This window comes from Varroa jacobsoni, unplaced genomic scaffold (genome assembly GCF_002532875.2).
Source record: "Varroa jacobsoni isolate VJ856 unplaced genomic scaffold, vjacob_1.0 scaffold_998, whole genome shotgun sequence".
In the NCBI taxonomy this organism is placed as follows: domain Eukaryota; kingdom Metazoa; phylum Arthropoda; class Arachnida; order Mesostigmata; family Varroidae; genus Varroa; species Varroa jacobsoni.
This window is the reverse complement of record NW_019213900.1, coordinates 643,544-660,408: the sequence shown is the minus strand read 5'-3', so window position 1 is coordinate 660,408 and position 16,865 is coordinate 643,544. Positions and strand designations below refer to the sequence as shown.

The following is a 16,865-nucleotide window of genomic DNA, read 5'->3' as shown; positions in this document are numbered from 1 at the left end:
ATCGAATCCCTTGCGTATGTGGTTGGTTACTGAAGCAGCGAAAGAGGACATCTAGTTGACCTGTCTTTAAACGAACCCTTCGAGCATTTTGGTGTTGACGCAGGTTCTTCCATCGACGAAATGCTGGTCGGTCACCGTGCAGGACATCTTTCTCTGCTGTTCGGCTTTTTCACAGTAGCAGATTCGGGTGTGCAGCGTCGCGAATGGCGGTATAAATCGAAGGTGGAAACGTGAACGCATTAAAGCATTCTAGGAGACAAATACAAACTAAAATTCTGGAGGCTTCCAAGTCAGAGTCAATTCGAGATTTCCTATTGAGTGAATATAATGCAGATTTTGCTTCCTTACGCCTTATGTCAATAGCCACCTTGGATTTTGTAACAAACAGCCAGCTATAAGCCAATGTTTTCTTCATTTTTTTTTTTCAATCAGTTTGTCTACTTGGTACAACAGCCCACTTTTTAGTGATGTTTATAGTACCTTTCATTTCTGTCCACTTTTGTTTATTCATCGATTGAAGCAAGTTGTAGAGAAATAGGAAATCGATAACTCTTACTTTCCTATTGAAATTTCTTTATATTCATTCATGTTTTTTAATATTATACCCCGCTTACGCAAAGCATCCTTACGACTCTGATCTTTAATAAAAGCTGTTTATACGGCCACCACAGAAGTGAATTCGACCATTCAGTTTATGGGCGATGATCTGAGATAAAAATAAATACGAGTACACCTGACTCCTGCTATTAGAAATTACAGACCCTGCCTCTAAGCAATCGAAAAGGAGGCAGATACAACCTCGATTCGATTCATTCTAGACATATGTGAGGGCAGCCTTGCCTTAAACCTTGCCTCACTAACCATTATTACAGAATTCAAATGATATCTGCTTCTGCTGTGAAATAGACAATATTATTACATAAATTGAATGAAACCAGAGACCGATCAGAACAAGCTAAAAAAATCTATTTGAACTTGAACAGGTACACGAATATTCGCATAAATGCGCCGGGTCTTTACCTTCCAAGCTATTTCAATAAACATTCGACGAAAGCATAGTAATGAACCAATAAAAAATTGTTCATCCATAATAGACAAGAGGCACCCGCGCAGGTCCGCCATGGGTCGAGGTGAAATGGGGCTGTATGGACCGCAGCAATTTGAGCATATATGAAATATGCCAATCTTACAAAAGAAATGAAACGAAAAATCGATTCAGAGTACAATTCAATGTTTGTAGTTATGCGCATCTGTGTAAACGCGTGAAGTTCAAATGAAGTATCGTATTTTCGCACTCATCATACCACGCGTTACATGGGTTGCCACTGGAAAAAGTTTTACTAGCATAAGGCATCGTTCGATCTACACAACAGTAAGCGCATTACAGATAATTATTTACATCGAATAATGTATAACTACGACTGGTTTTGGTCTGCACGGCGCTTAGCCATATCAGAAGGACGCACGATGGAAGAATTGTGCTATTGACCCTCAGCCTTTAGGTCCTGCCTGCTTCCTTTCATGCCATTAAGCAGCCCCATTATTCATATGAAACATTCTTAGCAGAAGTACGCTGCTACCGGTACTAGTGCAACTTAATATAATCGCTCTCCTTTCCGTTTCACTGCAAACGTTTTTTTTGAGAGGTTGCGCAGTGCGGTACACAAAATACGGCAAGGACCTTATGAAAGGATTACGAAATGGCCTGTTCTAACAGGCACTACCTATTCAATGAATAGGAGCATTGTGTGGTTCAGCCAACGGAACTGATTCTCGGTTTCGAGCTTTTACAACTTCCTTCAAAAAAACGTTCAGAAAAGTTTTTTTGAGAAAAAGCTGTTGAACACTTGGATTTTGAGTCCAGAACAGCATCTACATCCGAACGAACTCGAAATTTTTTTATATGTTTTGTATTTTACTAGTACGTTCAATACTGGCTGTTCTCAATAAACTTCAGAAACAGATTTTTAAAGCACACGTACTCGAAGCGAACAAACGCGAGCTACGAAAAGATCCTGAGCTGGAATGACACGATTAGAAGCCAGTGTTCCATAAACATAAACATACAAACGGCTTAGGTGTAAGCAATTGAGGTTTCTGGTTTGTTGCTTCGTATAGCATGAGTTGAGATAAACAATTAGCGTAAAGGGCTTCCGGCAGCTACCGATTTTCAGTGCCTCGTCTACACTAACCTCATTTACTGCTCTGCTCGCTACTCGAAACGTAAGCCACTGCCCTCAAGGTTGCCTTAACGCCTATTGTCCTTTGAGACTTCTTGACCTTCGGGTAAACATGCAGAAACACTTCTTTGCCGAGCTTGTCCATGACCAGTGGTCGCCACACCCGGCTTTCGATGGTTCACCAATGGTTCCTCTGTTCTTACGTAACTTATATTCTTGCATATTACGTCAAAGGAAAAGCCTGTAGCAATTTAGCATCGCCACATTTGCGATGTTTCGAGTTCGTTGTTGCATTCGATTCGCTGACGGCTGCTGCTAGACGTTTTCAGAGAACGTTTCCTCTGAAGAACCATATTTTTTTGAGCCTGTATTTATTTCAGTCGTAGAATTCGTCACGCGAGTCGCTTAACCTCCTGATAAAAAGTGTCAATAGAAGACTCTTTGGAGCCGTTGTTGGAGCCTTTTTTTTAAATCTCCTTTCAGATAATTTTACCGTAAGTGCATCATGCAGGCCGGACCTACCGGTTAAGGTTTTTTTTTCTTGGAACTAACCAAATTACTATCATGTGTCCCTTGACAGAACAGTTCCGCAAAAATTTGGAAAACAACCCTAATATAGATAAGTAGTAATTATGTTACTACTTCCTCCCTAAATATTTGATAAGTAATAATAATGAAATACACATATTAAAATTTGTTTTTATGTGTTTTAAAATAAAACTCACCTTTGGCAGCTCGTAGATCAAATACTATTATATAAATGGTTTAGCGCCATCTTTATCACTCGTTTTGTCGCTTTAGAATCGCCCTGATATTCATTTTCATACTTATTGAACGATTGTTATTTTCAACATACTTATGAACAAGAGACATTTGTATTGACGAACAAATATATTAGTCAAATCTAAAGATTCTAGTAGATTAATAACAATAGTCCGTTAAAAAATGGCTCTATCCTCTATAGAGAGCAACGTAGAAGAAATAATGGCATCCAAATGGGCAGTTGTTATTGGTGCGACAAAGTGTCCCCGACAGGACCAACCATGCCTTGCCCAAATATGCCGATCAATTCAAAAACACTATGACTAAACACGCTCCGCTAGCTTCTTTAATGTAAGTACCAGAACGAAGTTAGGGATGCGCTCATACAAAGCACCGGAACCGATCATACGGGGTCTGCATATTCCTTCGAATCCGCCGTATGCGTAAAAAATCGGGCGCAGCTACTATACTTCTCAACGGAATGGGTCATAGCACTTGAAGGACGATTATCGTTGCGTAATTTCTCTACACGCATACATATGTTGTTACCAAGCGAAACTTGACCATTGGGAAATTCGGAACTCCTACTACTAGGCCCGAAATCTTTAATAATTTTATTACTTTTCGCAATTTAGCACTAACCAATTAGAATATAAATATAATCCTTTACTGTCGGATCTTCAAAGGTTGGTTTATTTTAATTGTTGCTCTCTATTTGCAATACTAGCAAACCGATGGCTATCTGGCTGAGGTGCACGAAGCTATACAAAATACGGCAGCATGTTTTGCTAGGTATTAACGATACTGTTCTCTAGTCCAATGAATACTTTTTTTTCGGAAGAACGCCACAATAACTTAACTAATTATAGGAAAACTGCTTTAGTCTGTACACAGAAGTACCTGTTTAGAAGTAGATTTTTTAGAAAACCTAAAGAATCAGGCCAAGTTCTATCACAAATCCCGGGCCTGAATGTCGTCGCTACATTCCAGGTTGATAGACACGCGAAAGTATAGGAATTACAAAGTATTCTCGAAGCCAAGCACGAGAAACCTTATACCTTACGTGCAAAAGCCAACCAAATAGAAATGTGAGGGCAATCAGGAGCTTGTCCGACTATTTTGTCTGGCATGTTAGCAGAACTGAATTCAGACCAGGCAAAAATGCAGCACCGCATATTAAAAGAAAAAGAATGAGATATCGAGAACAGTTCTTAAACGCCGTCATGAGGACGCTTATGCCTAGTAATCGCTCTATACACTCCCTAATCTCGGACCATCAAGCTCATCGTGGAGGAATCATAAATAAACGACTCATAAAGAAGACAAGGCGTTAGCTATTTGCGAAAAAATCTTACTAAACCATTATGCATAGCAATATTTAGTAGCCAAAAAGCTATGGGCGATACAATCAAAAACCATTAGAAGGAACAGGTTACAAAGCCAAATGATGTCTTGAGTAACCTTACGATTCCTAGAAATACGTAACGCGCAGGGCGAAGATACCCTGTTTACCTAATTGAACGTTTCTTGCCTTTATTGTTTTGTGGGTTACTGTCGTTAGAATGACTTCTGTTAGATGTCTCTAACATAATGAGGACAAACTTGTATTTTACCCTTCCAAAAGAAATCGTGCGCATTTTTCTGAAAATACATTCGCAGAGCCACCGAAGCTTACCCACTTGTTGTCACAAAGGATTATCGGCTAAAAGCACGTTTGACACAATCACTACATGCGTATGATATTTTCTAAACTACCTGGCCTCTTTGTCTTAAGCTGTCGATAGATTGTATTTTGATGCCAACAAATGCCTCGGTACTATATCAAAGAGTAGCCATTTCGAAATTTGCAAACAAACAGATCCTTACAAACGTAATGATGAGTATTCTGCATCATACAGACTTTACAGATGATACTAGGTTCGTATTAGGAAACCGGAGTAAAACCTTCTATTGATATGTTGATAACCTCAACTATTTTATTAATGCAATTATCTGTATCATCAAACGAAGATTTGATGAGAATGTAATAATGTGCACAGGGCATTGATGCGACGTTTACCCATTTTCTAATGAGGGCATAGTCCTATTAGTCTGAATTCGAAGCGAGCCCCCCATTAAGGTTTCGAAAGGGGCGTTTCTGTTGCTAGAAGACGCATAGGAAAATTTACGATCAAATTATTGGAACGTTCCGTGTGAAAGGCCGTTCAACATGGACCTCTGAAAATTGCTCATATTGTAACTCGCTTTAGTAATGTACTAATATAATTAGCACTAGCAGACAAGACGCGGTCCTGTACATAAATCCTAAAGGGTAATTTACCGCAGTGTACATTTAGCGAACGGAAGGTTCGAATAGAATATAGAATAGACATCAATTTTAAAGTTTTTAAAACCTTCTTTTGAATCGATCTTTTGATCTGGATGGTTTGGAATTGGTCTGGATGGCAAAAAAATATCTTTTACTAATAGTACGCTTGCCACAGATAGCCCTTCTGAAAGGATATAGTGAAGATCAGTTAAGAATTAACACATGATCGTTAACTAATTGAAACCTCATTACTCATAAGTCAATGATGATTTATTAGTGCAACTTGGCATGAGTCCCCATAAAAATTTAACAAGGGGGATTCATTTCATACTTATAAGGCTCCGTGCTATTGGCAATGCGAGGTTCCATGTCATGAGTTATCTGAGCAGTGACGTGAATCCTTGTTAACGAATTGAGTCGGCAGGAGAATCCATATATATATATATATATATATATATATATATATATATATATTCGACCTTGCATTGAAAACAATGTAATCAGGGTTTCATTACTTTATTAAGTGTGCCTCTTTGTGCATCCACGTTTTTACCAAAGACAGTTAACTAGTTTAATTGTTTTGTATAAATTTCCGGTCTCTGCTCGTTTTCAGTGATATGTCTTCTACGCATTAAAAGTTTGTGTCTAATTCACAAAGAGCTATACTTGGCATTCAGCTATCTATGTGCTCTAATTGACTATAGAAGAATATCAATTTTTTTCCTAATGTAGCTTACCTCAGCTAGTTTCGGTTAGAATTTTCAGCTGAGACCTAACCAGGACCAACCAGTTTCTTAATTTCCTTCTTCCATTTTTACTATCGATTTTTCTCCTCATTTTCGTTGTTCAAAATTTTCATTGGTCCACACGCCTGTCGTTGGTGCTTGCGGCGTTGCCTGCGACCGCAGACTCTACTTTGTTTCCCTTTTCTTTCTGTGGACAAGCATCTACTTAACGTCGTCACTTGTCGGCGCGACTGTCGTTTTCAGCGGGGGCGGGCATATCTAGCGGCGTGAACGGGCAGTGAGATGCCGAATGTTTCAACGGTTACCACTGAACGCTACAAATTTCTGTTTGTCTTTGCGCAAGATTTTGCGACTTAGCGTGCAACGATGACAGCAGCAGTAGTCCAATTTATATAATATATCACAACAGATTTACAATAAGAGGGACGCGGAACGAAGTGGGAACTTCCGGTTCTGGTGTTCTGATGTGTCGCTGCTCGGCTGTCAGGCCGTTGGTTGGAACGCTCTGGCACGACTGTAGAGCGCGTAGCTGGGTTGACGCGACGCGTATCAGCAAGAGTGTTTCAGTTAAGCTTATAATCTATCTTATTTATAGAAGATTATACGAGTTACACCCAAGCCAAAGCGACAATTATGGATTAGGGAAAGATTAACCGCAGTAGAAATAGCGGTATCTCTCTTATCCTAGCGCCAGCTCCGCGATCCTCTCCAGTTAAAGGAAAAAAAGGTATATGGTTAAAGAATGTGCCATATAGTTTACACATAATAGAAGAAGCACATCTGGCAATAAAAAAAAGAGCCGAAACTTTATCCTTTGAGAACCAAGAAAGCCAAAGATTGTCACCTATTCATTTAGACTATTTGACCTAATTTAAGCGTACGCTCGCGCAACTCCTGTTTAGATAAAATCAAAGTTGAATGATAGTAAGAAGCTATAGGGAAAATAGGTTACCCATGTATTACTACCGTCAAGCAAACGGTTGCATCACTGTTTACAAAAAGTTATTTGAAAAAAAACCGGCGACAAGGATTAAAAATATTGGGCTGAATTAAGGACGTATAGTTACGTAGTGTATTAATGATATATACAGTAAAAAACAAAAATATTTAACAACATTCTTCGCTAACAGATTGCATATTTGTATTCCAATTCGCATATCTAGTAAAAACTTATGACAGAAAATGTCTAGTCATGCTTGCGAAGCTAGAAAACCGTAACATATACGGATTTCAGTGCTATCTATTAAAAAGAGTTTGGCCTTATGTCATCCAGACTACCCTGATATTCCTTACTAAGGACAGGTATATATTCACAAGATTCAAACACTGTGATGAGCCTTTTTAATTTTCCTAGCTATTTTCGGAACTGGTTGGCCTTGATTATTTTAATAGGCTGTACATTTTGAATACAGGCATCAGATTGCCGAAATTACTTATCGCTATGATTAAGGCGAACTTCACGATCGTTTTTGGCAAAGTTGGGAAGTTAACAAAGCGAAATGATTTGATTTTGGCAAGTACCTACAAACAAAATCAGAGACTTTTTGGAACTGAAATCGCGATGTAGAACTATGCGTGTAAGTCAAGCAAATCTTAAGTGTTTCTCCTCGCTTCAGGATCATCCACGTAAACAGTAACGAATGATCAACAAGATTAACATTAACAGACCGGTCACTACCATGATGCAATCAAAACGTTACTGGCGTCGTCAGAACGGGCTTCCTCGCCCGCACACATCATAAAGAAACGCCAAACCATTAAGCGGATAGGAGATTACAGGATGATCGAGAATACCTACTCATTTCTACAGTTCCTTGAACATAGACACTACAAGGACGTAACTTTAATACTCCCTCAAAAGTATGAACCACGAGTACTCCTGAAAATGCATTGCAATTTAATTGGACCATTACGAAGTGACTTGAATCATCAATCGCTTGAATTTACTGCAAGAATCTTTTATACAACTCGTCCGGGGAGCGGGAGCGGGAGCGGGAGGAGGGGAGGGGGGGGGTACTTTGATGAGAGAACGTCTGCCCACTAGCGTCATACGCTTGAGACCTTGATGAGAATTTTCCAAACGGATGGGTTGGACAAAAACGTCCCGTTGAATGTGCCGAAGCTGATGTCAATAGGCTTTTCAGCTATGGGAATATCTTAAAGATAAGGTCTACGTTGAAAAGCCGGCAACAGTCTCTTTTGAGTCTGTGAATCAATCGGCCACCGTTATTAGCGAGTTACAGAGCAGAGCAGTAACAATATTGAACACCTACGGTAGGAGGGAAGGTGTAAATAAACACTGAAGTGATAGTAATTCAAACACATTTGTTCTCAGATGATAACCAACGTGAAAATTTAGATTCATTTTTTTTTTTAGGGGCCATAGTTCGCTACTACACCTCTACTAGTTAAAAGGATGAAACTTGTTTTTCATTGTAATTCTATAAAACACAATGAAACGCAAAATCGACTTCAGTTGAAGCTTCTTCCACAAGCAACTAATGTCGTGCTCAATGGCTTGTCGCACAGAAAACTGAGTCCGGCTAAAAATTTTTAAAAGAAGATCTAATAGGTTGCTGGGAGGTTGTACTCATCAACTCGGTCGACGGTAATCAACATGCCTTCACAAAAAATAACACACCTGGCGGTTTCGGGTGGTTAATTAACGACTGTTAATTAATGACGCAGTTAGGCGATCTGAGCCGCCTCTTTTCGTTACTGGCCTGGTTTTTTAGCCGTAGAATTTACTTTTTACGTGCATTTATACACCTCATCGAGTTTGCTGGGCACGTACATACACGTTAAACGAGCGAATAGCCGTGGCATACTCGGACGCTTTAACATGTTAATGAAGTTGCTTCTCGGCAAACGGTTTCCTTAATGGATAAAATCTCGATTGGCATATTGTGGATTTCTGGGTAAAACTAGGTTGACGTAGCTAGCTTGGATTTTAAACGGCCAAAAGTCCTTACATGGACTAGGCTTCTTGGACTGCGAGTAAGCGAAAGCGAATGACATGAGGATCCTGCCGAAGCGTTTGATCATACGCGGGGTAGAGCGTGGCACTTATTTCCGTACTATTGAGCCGTTCATTCCGTATAGACGACTCACTCGGACCATTTCGCGTCTGTTACCTGTTGCCTAGCGTAAGCTTATTTTGTCTTGAAAGAAATTCTGTTTCGCAATAGCATTGAGTACCATGCAACGTCCTTTGGTATCAGGAGCTTGCTTAATTGATCCTGGTGATTTCTCTACAAAAACGACCGTAGTATAGTAGTCCGCGAATGAACACAGAGATAGGCATACATTTTTCGTCTCATACAACCACAAATAGCGATTACTGATTTATTATATAAACTCGCGTCTACCGAATTGATTATAATATACGTTCGCGATACGTTTATACCACATTCTGGTCATCTTCAGACATTGGGGATGTTATATGTTCACAAAAACTAAGTATATAATATACATTTGGACTTCGCGCAGCTACGAAAGGACGTGTACTACAAATATAACTGGGTGCGTCATCAGATACATGAGAAAAATACCTTAATACATATACGCTATTTACTTCAAGTTTACGTCAGTCTGCCAAACTTACATCTCTTCCAATCCAAACAACGACGACCGTCGTACCAATATATAAATAGCCAAGCATATTTAACGTATATATAATTTCAATCGTATACCTACAGGTTGAAATATGGTATCATATAGTGTATACTTAACGACCTTTGATCTCAATTTTCGCTAATAAAGTATATCTTTCTCTCTTCTAATTTAACTCACACGACTCCAATCTGATCTCAGTCCGATGGCTTACCACAAAGTTCAAGGAGCGCACCGACGCTGGACTTCATAGCTTTAATATAATTCCACTTCCGAGCAGCTCTGGAAACAGACGACGAAGAGCAATAACAAAACGTAAGAATCCATTTGCGAACAACAGCAATGGCTACTATACTAAACACAGATTGCCCATCTCTAACATGATAGATATATATATATATATATGGCAGATTCCTGAATTTAGATTTAGCTCAATAGTCATCTTGTTGGCTGCTTATGATAAGTTTTTGTAAGCGATAACAACGGAGAACACATTAAATAACGCACAGACGTGACGTTACAACAGTGAAAAACACGACTGACGCCAATAGGACTGAAGGGGCAATTCGAATATCGTTGCGTCACGCGACAGCAGCAGCGAACAAACGCCTTCACCAGCCGTTCCTAGTGCATAGACTTGAACTTCTCAAATAACGGCAATATAGGGAATGCCGCATGACAGGTAGCCTATTTTGCACGCTAAAATCATATGGCATATTACTGGCAAGCTTCTCTAGTGGTGGCGGAACTACATGTAGCTAGGCTTATCGTGCAATCGGTTGCCTTTATCAAACAGTATGTTTCCCTTTGTGAAAGAGCACTTAGGCACAAGCGGAGAAGAAATGATTCAGGTACCGACATTTGTGGTGTCCAAAATTTCCACACAGATTCTGCTAATTAATTTCGTTTTCTTTTTTCATTTTCAGTTAATTGAATATGAGCATGAGGCATTTTTCGCAATCCTTGCTAAATCCAAATGGCTATAAGTGTGCAATACGCTAGTTTGTTAATTGGAAATACATTTTACAGAGGTACCCCTCCTTCATCCAAATCTGCATCTGCCCAGTCTTAACCCCAAATTTTCGCTTTCTAATATGTCCTATGCGTTTCTTCTCAAGTAGACCATGGAAAGCCTAGGTACACATAGAAACGCCCATTTGCGCAGCGCAGATAGGTGAATATGATAGTAAATAAATATGGAGTAATATCAGGATAAGTCCTAAACCAATGCCCAAGGGTATGGGATCTTATAGTCTGCGACAGCGCCACGGTATTTCAGCGGTGAAGTCTGGTCTGCACAATATGTTATCTTTTCTTTCTACGTTCTACATCGCCGTTAGACATTTCCCGAGATAAGCGACCCCCAACACGAAACGAAGTATGCTCATGCTCAGATTCGAACATAAACATAGCAAACAATGGAATGATGCATAACATATTTCTTCAAGAGAGACATCCGATTAATATGTAGGCTATTTAAATTGTAATGTATTTGGAGTATCCTGTCACGGAAGCAAGTCTTCGTTGTTATATTTGTTTTCGACAGGATTTTTCCGCGTTGGCCCCATTGATGTGACGTTTATGGGTGCGATTGTTATAACTGTTTCAAATCTACTGATTGTCAGCTAATGTCGAGGTCAACTACGATCGGTGCCTTAAGGTCAACGTAACCACTCCCAGAGCCCGCATCCTTAAAAGTCTATCCTATATCAAAGTCCTTTTTAAGCGATCAGATTACAGGTCGAGAACACGCACACCTAAAATCATTCACGTATAAAGCCACAAGCATCACGTCGTCATTTTGTTGGGGAAGTTTACCCGCAACATCTCACTTATTGGTGCTACAATAATACGAGGACTACTTTAGAAATAATGCATGCACCTGTATAATCGATGCATACATATGCACACGCGGAAACACGGCGGAGCTACGCTCGGCCTGTGTTTCCTAGAGCTGACTAGCAACTGTCCATTTTGTAGGACATCTCGGTGCTCCTATCTTATATTATTTCAAGGAGCTATCAGTTTAACCAGTTCAATATCAGCAGATTAAAGAAACCGAGCAGGAATAGAAACGATGCCTACAATCATTGCGTATTACTGCTATTCATTGGAGGATCGAAGTGAGGCTATGTTTAGATTCAAACCTAAACCCATCTCATATTTGTAGAACTAGTAGGCAAACGTGTTACTACTGCATTATGTCGAGGATCAATATAATGCCGGGCCACCTAATCTGCCTCGGGTGACTATGGTTGCTTATATCTTCCTGTACCACCTTACTACACAAGGATAACACCGCCGAATACACGACCCAAACGAAGTTGAACTAATTCCCTGCCGCAGTTCTACAGTAACCCAAAGAAAACTGATAGACCATTCCTCAAATTGAGAAGGTAGTTTAAACGCGTTTAATTCAATAGCTCGCCTTATCGAAATATGGGTTATCTAGAGCGTGGAGTAAGCAAGCGGATCTGACTTGACAGCTTGTGCTAGTTTCATTCTTCAAGTGCCGTCACACACGTTTAGATAATAATAAATATTGACGTCAGACGTACGTACTCCGTCAATAAGTTTTGTGCTTTAGAGCCTTGAGTTTTTTTTTCATAAGCGCAAGTAACCGGGTGTAAAGGCCCCCGGGCAATACTTACGTTGGCAAAATATAGTGACATATTAATCAGTAGACTCCGGATCTGCATCTCAGTGAGGCTAAGTCACATCTGTAATTCTACTAGACTGTGGTATCATATGAAAGCGTCTCTCTGATATAGAGAAAGAATATCGTTAGAATCTGTGACTAATAAGGAAGAAGCAGACCAGGTATTATTTGAAAGCACTGGCGGTAAAGTCTGAGACGTCTTTTACGATGATAGCGGTTTTACTTTTCTCTGCCATGATGATCAACGAGGTAAGATTTGTCGCCTCTTACCGCGGCATCCATTTGTAATTTGATTATTATTGTTAGTAGTAGTCTCGTTATGTCTGCAAGGTGCGCTATATAATCCAATGATGTTCACAAGTGTCTTTCAGCTACTAAGCGAAGCTTTTCGTTGATGGGGTGAAGCTTGTTATTTTTCAGTACTTGTACAGAAGCCTGATGTCAGCAAAGAAACGATGCAGGACTAAATACAACGCCTGTATGATAGCAGGTTGTGTTTAGAAATGTTCCAGATCCCGCATTGTGGCCAAAGAATTGCTCCAATCGCTAGCTTAAACCCAATGGGATGTTATTAACTGCGACCCGAAGGTACGATAATGAGACGATGCGTCACAATCGTTTTGTGATGGACGCGCTTAAAAAGGCCACCCATTCGTGATTCGCTGAAGCTCGATGCTGAAGGATTCAAATAATATTTTGCTTAGGATTTGAACGAGTTGCACAGCTTGACAATTAAAGTTGATACTTACGATACACTTAGTTAAAACCTAGAATCAAAACCAAGTTTGGATAACGGGAGATTCTAAATACTGTTGATCCCGTCGAACTAACTCAATATTAGTTTGGCCCGGCCGGTAAAATCTTTGTATCTGTGCAGTACGCTATATATATATATATATATATATAGCATACATATGTATATAGTGGAAGTTAAAATGAACATTGTCACCTATTACCCATAACTAGAAGCACACTTTAGCATTTGTCAGCTACATGATACCGAAGGTCTGAGCAGTAAATACGGCTATTCTAATGGACGGGTGGTACGAGAAACATTGAGTATGTTGACCGTAAAATGTTCTTCTTCTTCTTCTTCAAACTTCAAATAAAGTTCGTTTGTAGACGCGATTCTAACATAGTAGAAAATTGAACTCTTCGTGTTTACTAAATCATTTGCGTTTATTTCCTTTACTCGCTTCTTCCAACAATATTGGAAGATGACCTGTTTCGTAGATAGGATTATGTGACAAATACGTCAGCTCAGCGTGACAGCTGCGATAACGTCTTTAATTGCAATTACATGATCCAAAAATATCGATACATTGCAGCGAAATTGTTGCAATATTGAATTCCAGATTAATCATTCCATCTCTCTAATACATTCGCCATCTATACTGCATATCTCTTACAATCTGTATTTTTTCTTCCTTCTAGAGCAATAGTTTTTTGTTGTGGAACGGAATGTCCTCCGATATCACCCAGCTGTCGATGCCCATTTGTAGCGATGAGTGTCTATAACGTTCGCCGTTTATGGACGCATATTCGACATGTCTTCAGTGCGTAATACGAAGTAATACAATCTAAACAATATTATGCATCAGAAATGAAAAAAAAAAAAAAAAAAAGTGTTCTAAACGGCAGCTGGGTACCCGTATTTTTAAGGTTGCCTTCCCGGTCTAAACCACTACTTCCATTGGCTGATTTTCAGCTACATCTACATGTACCGCTTTCGTTCACCACACGAGGGGAGTCACTGTTCTCGTTACTCAAAAGTTGAAGGATTCAGCTATAATCAGACTAAAGCAAGACTGGAGGTTATATTTTCAAGGTCCTTGACGAGCCCTGCGGGGCTCCTTGTCTTTTTCAGTCTCACAATGCGAGTATTATTTCATGTACGTACATTCTTATACCACTACCTAATACGATCGGTAGCACTCGATCGGATCACTTATAAGACTAATAAAGATAATTAGTATATTACTGGTGTTCTACAGATGCCTTTACAATGTAACAATATTGAATTGGCGCTATAATCAACCAGATAAATTTTTTGTGCTATTAAGCGATGGTTACAGTATGTAAAAGCTTTTTTTTAGCTTAGATTAAGAACTTCTAGCTTACAAGACTATATAACGAATCATGACGAAATACGAAAGTATCCTCGTGTTAAGCCGAACGTTGTAAAGCACGATGGCGTAGTTGCTCCTGCAATTTTAGGACAAATACCTATTGCGTTTGTTACACAGACAATCTCCTAAGAGAGAAATTTTTAATTTATCGTAAATATATTCCAATTATTTCTGCTTCTTTATATATCTATAGTGACTAATGGCATGAATCCTTTACAGACATGACGCTTTACAAAATACACTTCCATGTGTATTCTAATGTAACCCATATAATGGTTTGAAATATTCCATCAAAGAACGAAAAAAGTACCTGAGATGACTTTTTTCGTAGCGTATTTCAATAGATACAAACATCGCATGTTTGAACGCCATGCACCCGACAATAATTGTCGTTATTTTTACCAGTATTATTGAAAACTTATACGGGAGACGGTCTTTTGTTCAGTTGGCACTATATGCTTCGTGTGCAGAAGCAAATGGCTCTAGTTATCCGTAGCTACATCGTATGGATATCTGTGAGCAGATTAGCTCAACTAAAATAAGAGACTTTGCCTTTGAAATGCATTGCTTCAATCAACGGCAGGAATCCAAAGCTCAGAAAAAGTAACACAATGGACCGTTCAACTCGACGTATGGTTATTGATCATCGATTTTTATAGAATATCGCAAGCCTTTATCGCGAATGATCTTCAACTAATACCTTGAACTCTTCAACATAACCTTCAGTTTGTACGGCTTTTTCACATGCCAACTTAATTCGGCTTGAGGTATTTAGAAAGTGCAGCGTCGCAAACGGGGCGTTGATACCTAAGCCGCTCCCTTGGCAACGATAGCTGCAGCTCCAGCACCGATTGGGCAGGTAAAGGAAAATGCAACATGCTGTGCGATCGTGCAGAGGAACAATCGCAATATCACGCTTTACATACCTGTTCCGTGTTTGATTGTTCACTTCCTCCTTTGTCCTAACCCCTTATTTATATTCAGCTTAAGGCTTCATGCGCAAATGCTATTCTCTCGACAGGTTAACATGCCCGCGCAGGAAGAACGTATTTAGATACTTTAGGAGCGAATTTATTGTTGACCGTCCGATGGAACTGGTAGATGAAAATCATTTGTACAATGCCGCACTCAACAGATGTTGGAAAAAGCTCACACTGAGCGGTCGACGCCCAAGGAGGAATGAATGGCTGTTTATCGGTCTAAGATTATGCCGTTCCTCCGGTACTTAAAGCGAACCCAACTATTCTGTATCACCAGATCTCTCTCTAGCTCTCGTACACTCGAACTCTATCCTCTGTTTGGAAATGTTGATTTTTCTAAATTCGGATTTACTTCCTTTATTCATCAGTTCGAAATTGTCTCTCTGGGCACATTGATGGCTTGGAGCTTACTCTAACCAAAATGTCTCGTTTGAAAGCCTCCATTCTTCCGGCTTAAAGCGATAAATTGGCCGTATAGAAGTCTTGTTGGGAATCGGCTTTCTAGGTAGAGGAACAGGATGCAGTAGACTAGGCGGTACTAAGGCAAGAGATGCAATTGCCTTGTTTCATCGATCAGTGGGATAAAGCACAAACCTGAGTGCGGGAGCCGAGGTAGGAAGATCAGGACAGCATCTGTGCACTCTTCGATTAGGTCCTCAATAACAGATACAAACTAGTTTGCGATGATGTTTTATTCTGCCGCTCTTTCGCCCGACCCTCTTCAGCCTATAGTCTGTTTTCGACCAGTGGACGACCGTAAACAACTTCTTCCATTTTGAAGAAAACGGTTCCTGTCGACCGACTTGCAATATGAAGCGGGTGTCAACAACGGGTAGATATGGCTGATAGACTTACGATTTGTTATTCAGTAAGCACATGGACTGATAAACAATCAGCGGGAATGTGACGCGTTTCGTAGAGGGGAAATTTCAGTGTGGGGTATGTATAGCTGATACTTTTATTTACTCTAGGAGCCTCTGGAAAAGTGTTGTACCAATGGTGAAAATTGATCACTTAGAAAGATGACACATTCTATATTGAAGGTCTCATTTACCCAAGGTTTTTGGCAAATACTCGACCTGAAAATCAATCAATTGCTTATTGACATAAATTTCGCATCAAGGACAACTAGGATAAGTGTAGTTGTGGCTTGTTAACTCTAACATAGCGTAAGATATAGACGGTTTTTTTCCTAAAGTAAATGTTCTTGTTAATGACACCAGCGTAAATTATTGAATCGTTATTCCCTGCTACCATAGCCGAATGTATAAAAAACACGTGTTTTCGATATCCGTAAAATTTACACGATAATCTGCTACCACTCACTTGTAAACGTGCACGTGACGCGCGATCTGTGGCTTAAGCATTGCATGCACAAATGGTCGTGTCAAAACGAATCATCAGAGTTCTGCCGTTCGTTTTCTACGTCAGCAGTCTCCTTTGCTTCTGAAGCTTACTTGTGAACATTACGTCTAATAACTCACTTCCT

The 16,865-nt window shown here is 39.7% G+C and overlaps 1 protein-coding gene across 4 annotated transcripts in view; it reads right to left on the bottom strand.

The window, feature by feature from the left end:
- Nucleotides 1–16,865, bottom strand: part of LOC111265692 (cGMP-dependent 3',5'-cyclic phosphodiesterase) — a 126,247-nt gene that overhangs the window by 87,132 nt on the left and 22,250 nt on the right. For 2 of the 4 annotated variants that reach the window (XM_022842574.2, XM_022842577.2), the window contains exons 1-2: nt 16,703–16,843; nt 9,823–9,890 (exon numbers count right to left, since the gene is read on the bottom strand). In XM_022842574.2, coding sequence (XP_022698309.1) covers nt 9,823–9,890; nt 16,703–16,743 — 109 coding nt within the window. In that variant the 5' untranslated portion in view covers nt 16,744–16,843. Of the gene's footprint in view, nt 1–2,192; nt 2,517–9,822; nt 9,891–16,702; nt 16,844–16,865 lie in introns of those variants that run through there. The other 2 variants (XM_022842576.2, XM_022842578.2) reach the window with 2 other exon arrangements.